The sequence below is a fragment of the Glossina fuscipes genome, unplaced genomic scaffold, assembly GCF_014805625.2.
Source record: "Glossina fuscipes isolate IAEA_lab_2018 unplaced genomic scaffold, Yale_Gfus_2 112, whole genome shotgun sequence".
NCBI classification, from domain to species: domain Eukaryota; kingdom Metazoa; phylum Arthropoda; class Insecta; order Diptera; family Glossinidae; genus Glossina; species Glossina fuscipes.
Genome location: NW_023998455.1, coordinates 2,462,792 through 2,469,153, shown reverse-complemented (window position 1 = coordinate 2,469,153; position 6,362 = coordinate 2,462,792). Strand labels below are relative to the sequence as shown.

Genomic DNA, 6,362 nt, shown 5'->3' with positions numbered 1-6,362 from the left:
AATAAACTTGAGAAAAAATAAACTGACATTCTTTTTTTAATTGAATTTATAAATAGTTCCTAACCTTGAAAGTAAATCTATTAAATAAAATGAAATTAAATCGAATTCATAAATAAACTCCTGCTGTAACTAAAGCAAAAGCTGCTATAGCACCCGGAAGTCAAGAAAAAAAAGGAATTTGAGTTTCTTTAGTTATTGCTGCCAATATAGCTAAACTTTCAACCAATATTTTAATAAAACACATAAAAAAAGTACAATTTCATCTTCCATAATTTAATATTTTCCAGATATTCCAGATTTCAAATTTTGAACATTTTTAACTACTAAACTAATCCAACCAATCCCTCTCGTCCTGATAAAATTCGAATTATATTTATATATAAGAACATATATCAATCTCCTTCTCTTCTATAATAAATTAATAAAGAAAAATTATTAATACAATAAATAAATTAAATTTAGTGCCTATGCATGCCCAATTCAGCTGTTTGGCTCCTTATGCAGACGCGCCGTTACAAAGTAACAATTTGCATATTATTTTCATTTGCAGTGAAATAAGGTAACTAGAATGTAGGGTCCTCAATATATAAATTTGAAAAGCGATCTTTTTCCAACAGATTCATCTTTATTATGTTTGCAATTTCTTATTATGCACTCTCTTGTGCCTACCACTACGTAATATCACAGCCCAATAAATGGAGTAAGTACTAAAAATAATTTTTCACGAAAATGCTAAAAATAATGAAAGAAAACATTTTTACTTCTTTAATCATATGTTTAAGTATCAGATGCTCCATATGTTATAGTTAATGAATTATTACATATTTCTACTTATGAAATTAATGGAATAAAATGAAATCCTTTTCCTTTCAAATTTGAAGTAAATAAATGCAGGTATGGCAGGTACGACAGGTATGTTGAAGACCAGATGTTTTGTCATTTTACTACCTTTATTTTGGTACTTTATTTGCTACTCTGTGCAATCTGAGTAGTAGGAAATTTTAAAAACTTCTCTTATTTTTCTCTTATTTATATTCTTTGCGACTTTTTAGGTATAAAAGCATTTTTTAGTAAATTCACTCTCAGTTATTTGATGTGAATTTCTTGCCGCGAGTGCTTGTGCGTATCTGATAGATACTTTTGTGCATTTTTTTTATCGCGTGTGCGAAATAATATAATTAAAACATTTAGCAGCACAAATAAATTAAAGATTAGAAAATTTTATCATTAACTGCGAGTTAGTCGGCTTAAAAAAACAAAAACCAGCAATCTGTGAAAAAAAGGATGATAATACGTGCTTTGCCTTGTTTTTTTACTAAAAAAAGAAGTTTAGTGTTTCGCGTAAAATATAAAAAAAAAAATATCAACTGTTTAATAAAAGAAAATCTCATCATTATTAATATACAAGTAAATAAATAAAAAAGTTAAGTAAAAGAATAGAAAAAGAGGTCAAAGGAAGCTCCATTTTTTTTTCGTTTTTTTTGTGTAAAAGCAAAATTTACAGCATTTGTTTGTAAATGCAAATGTGTGCGTGTGTCTGCGCGTTTGCAAAGCTGCACATACACGGAAAATCTGAAGTACAGATACACATACCTATATAAGCGTATGCGAATGTAGTGATTTTTTTCTTTTTTTTTCGGCTAATATTTGTAAGAATCCTGGAAAATTACAAGCGACAAGAGTAATTAAATAAAAACAAATACAAAAACACAAAATGGGTCTTAATGGATGTTGTTCGTGCGTCAAATTTTTGATGATCCTCATTAATATATTATTTTGGGTAAGTCTGGGAGATATATCTATTGCTTAGTAAAAGTATACATAATAAGAAGTTTTTTTTTTCTTTACCAACTCTCTCATTTCTTTTCACCTAAACTCTGTTTGCTCTCTGTTTTTTACTTTCTCGCGTATTCTTCCCTTTTTTTTTTTATTCATAAATAAAAATTTTATAATATATATTTTTACTATTCCATATGTGCATGCGTGTGTGTGTGTGTGTTACGCCTGAATAAAGGCATTTTGTAGGCATTTTTTGCTTCCTCTAAACTATTTCTTCTTCGTCGGGCTTGTACTTCAACTTTGCAAATCTGTCTCTAAGTCTGTCCCGTTCTCTCTCCTTCTCCTCCTTTGGTTTTTATGCAGGCATATTTTAATGCACTCCCACTCCTCTATATGTATACACATTTCAACATGTACATACAAATTGTACTTTATATGACAGTGATCGCCAATCTTTTGGACGACAAAGATAATATGAATTTGAATAATTTTGTTGATTATTGTAGCAAAGCATACGCGCTCTTGATCAGCATCAAATTGTAAACCGTACTGAAAAGTGAGCCCAGATATGGCCACTTTTCAGAAATGCGCTTCGTACATACTGGGCTACGCGGTAGCTTAACTCGTGCTTCAAGTAATGTTTGATGCTAATAAAATAGGGTCGTTGCTCTTCTTCGTGGAATAATAACTATAGTCTGAATGTTCTTATGTCGGAAAACAAATCAATAGGGTTTCCATTCGGAACCATCCTTAAATTATCTTCATTATTTTCACATATATGGCCAGGAGATCATAACAACTAATCAATTACACTCAACTTTTTCTTTATACGGTTTTTTTTAAACGATTTTGAAACAAGGCGGACAATAATACACTTTTTTAGACGAATAGCTTCTCCCAGCATGATACTTTCAAGGCGGACAATAATACACTTTTTTACACGAATAGCTTCTCCCAGCATGATACTTTCGTTGCGCGTTTTTTTTGCGACGTCTTCTAAGGAATATATTTACCGTGCAAAAAAAGAGTTAGGTGTGTATTATAAGTTATTTTAAAGGTCGTTATAACACTTTCTCGTCCTGCCATGATAATATTATCTCTCTTCTCATTAGTATACGATTTAGATAATTAATTTTTTTGTTTTTTTTGGCGGGTTTTAGAGTTCGTTCTCACAGATCAGCGATTCGCAATCGCTGATAGATAGACAGTAATAAGGCGAATAGATGATTCTTCTTGCTTTTCGTATTGGAATTAAGCGGATATGTGTGCGGTTGGTAGTATTTATTGTCTTTCCTTGTTTTTTCGATAAAATTTTTATGTTAAAGAAAAGTTTCCCACCATCATGTATATGTATGCATGGACATATCGACAAACATCTGTATATATTATATATATATATATATGTATCACGTACTTGTACGCATATACCTCTGTGCAAACACACACACCCAGGCACACACACACACAAACACACACATGTATATATATATGTATACGTATATGTATGTACATACATATGTATATATATTATATTCGTCTGTTCTATTGACATCTTTTTTTACTTTTTATTATTATTTGTCTCGTACAAGTTTGCCTGTATTTGCTTACTATTATTACAATACGTCCTTATGACTTTTATGCTTGTTATCTTTGCGCCAGTCGTACACAAAACAATAAAAAAAAAAACAGAAAAGCGTAGAGTATAGATGACATAAAAACTTAATGCATAAACATGCACATGCGAACATATGCCGAACTAATTGAAAAGTTCATAGAGTGATAAATCATCGATTGCTACTGGGCGGGACAAGTATTAGCTACATAATAGATGATAACTGGGGAATCGTTTAAGAGTAATTATATTGCAATTGCTTGAAACGAAATAGATTTATTTTCTACACCATAAGGCAATGGATGGACAGAAGTGAAACTTTGCTAAGATCTGGATAATTTCAGGTGTAAGCGAATAAATCGTTTTAAACGCGCCTAAGTTATGAGGAAAATAATTTGGAATAAAATCTTCTCATCTAAATTATTTGCGCAAGTTTTGAACAAAATATTTGAACTTAAGCTTAAAATGGATGATATAGGGCGTAGGTAGCAACATTTTTTTTTGGTCGCCTATTAAAGAAACATTTGGTTTAGAGATATTTATATATTAAAACAGTCTTTTAGTAAATAATAAGATATATTTTATTACAAAAACATAATTGAATGAATGTTATTTATGAACGTCTCCGGTGATATCAATGGCTGCCCTGTTATTGAATTTGTGACGATTTTTATATATTATACTTTATCTTCGGAACTGAAGCGGGTCAGTTGAATTTATCAAATGGGTTAGTTGGTGACGCGCGGGCCGTAGGCTGCCAACCTCTGATACAAAGCATACCGGCTCGATCAATGAACCGTAGTGCTGCATTTAGCAAAAAATTTTACATTAAGTCGAGTCATAATTAACTTCCGGTGCAGGGAGGTAGAATCTATCGCTCCTACTTATCCAGTACAAGTTCCGAAACAAACGAGTTTCCGTTTTCACTATAAATAGACGAGGATTCAGTTAGTCTTCTGTCAACTGTTTTATGCGGTGCACATGTTACATTCAACTGTTTTTTTTTTTTTAGCTCTGAAATGAAGAGTACAAAAGTACATATTCGACTTGTAGCGCTTTGGGAATTTAACCAAGGCTATAGTGCTATCGCGACGTGAGAAGGGCGGATAACTGATCGGGAAGTTAGAAATTGATTTGTGAAATTTCAACCTTCCGTCCGTCCTTCTAACTTTGACGATAATCTTTGTAAAAGCTACTTTGTCAACAAGACGTATAGTCAAAGGATTGAATACCTCACAATCAATTGTCAAACTAAGTAATTTTTAAAACAGAAAAGGGATTGACTGTAAATTTATTTAGAAAAGAATTTAACCATTGGAAAATTCACGACAGCGTAAACTAAACGTCTTGTCGTTTGTATACAATCGCAAAACTGCTGTTAGTGGAGCTTGCGCAAATGCGAAAGGGCGAGGTGATCGTGATTCATGATGCTCGGTCACTGATCATGATCACTTCGGTTATTTTAATAGCTAGTCTAGCAGGTGTGCCTTTCGTGCCTCATTGAGCACTCACTTGGGCGAACACTGATTTCGTAGTCGTATTTCTTATCTATTCAGCTACTCTGGCAGGTCACAATATAGAACCGTGAACAGGAAACTTTTGATCATTGCATATTTGATTGATCATTACCATTTCCATAGTTTTCAAAGTTTGAAATTTAAAGCTTAATTCAGGGGTTGGCAACAATTTTTCAAAAGATCAACCAAAATATGAGTACTAAAGAGACGTTTAGATCAGAGATGTTTTCGTATTAGAAAAGTTTCCTATTAAATAATAAAATATGTTTTATTAAGATAAATAATTACAATCGTTCTCTTCGATATCAATGGCTCTCCTGATGTTAATGTTTTATAATTTATTTTTTATATATCATAGGTAGCTGACCCTTGACTTAATTTATACCAATCCTAGGCTATGAAGATTTCCAAAATAGACTTTAAATCTGTATGAAATGTATTTACGGTGAGAGTATGGTATGAAATAAAATAATTCTACGAATTTTTCAGTTAATCTGTGATAAGAAAAACGCAAAAAAGAAAACAATCTCTATACTCACTTACGGAAGCTTGCAATGCATTTGTAACAACAAAAAACCACTATCAAGTCTTTCTCATCGCGTAGAGATATGTATGTGTGTGTAAATGTTAAACAAGACGAGCAAAAACTCTACAAGAAATAGCATAAAATATTGTGTACTTTTTTATTGTTGTTGTTTGCCTTTGAAGATTTTATGGAAAGTAAAAACAAAAAAAGAAAAAACCAAACAACAAAATATTAAGGAAAAAATAAAAAAAAAAAGAAATGAGGAGAGAGAAAAAATTACCAACACTTGGGAAAATCTATTGTTAAGTTTCAAAACCAAATTAAAGAAAGATGTGCACACGAGATAAAAAAAAAAAAAAAGAAGAAAAATAAATACACACCGCAATAGGGCATTACCACTAGTAGTAAACATCATTATCACGTTTCACGGTGCATCATCGTATTTGCATTTCCTCTAAAAAGAAGAAGCATTAAATAATGATGGCGAGTAAAACGGAAGGTTTATTTATTTTTTTTTTTAATGTTAGTACATTTTGAGTCCTTTCTTATGCTTTTTTCTTATCGGGCTCGATACTCTCATATGCTTCAAGGCTCTTCAACTCCATGCAAGTTTAAATTAGTTTTGATATTTTTTTTCATTTCATTTAATTAATAACATTTGGATGTTTTTTTCATATTCTTGGTTTCTTGTATCTTTTTTTACTATTCAAATACTTTATATTTATAACTTTTTTAGTGTTTATATATAATGCATATCATTGCATTTTTTTTTTTTTTTTTTCAATAAATGCTTGAATATACATTTCTTGGAAGAATTGCGAGTATATTTATAATTACCCGGGTTGAAGGCATTATTATCTCAGACAACGTAAATTGAAATGCAGCATAGAGTTATAGTTCAGAGAGAGAGTTAAAGAGAGAGTCTGTG

General features: G+C 31.2%; 1 protein-coding gene across 1 annotated transcript in view; it reads left to right on the top strand.

Moving 5' to 3' along the window:
- Positions 1 to 1,462: 1,462 nt before the first annotated feature.
- Positions 1,463 to 6,362, top strand: part of LOC119639520 (CD81 antigen) — a 52,652-nt gene continuing 47,752 nt past the window's right edge. The window contains exon 1 of the mRNA XM_038036952.1: positions 1,463 to 1,780. Coding sequence (XP_037892880.1) covers positions 1,715 to 1,780 — 66 coding nt within the window. The 5' untranslated portion in view covers positions 1,463 to 1,714. The remainder of the gene's footprint in view (positions 1,781 to 6,362) is intronic.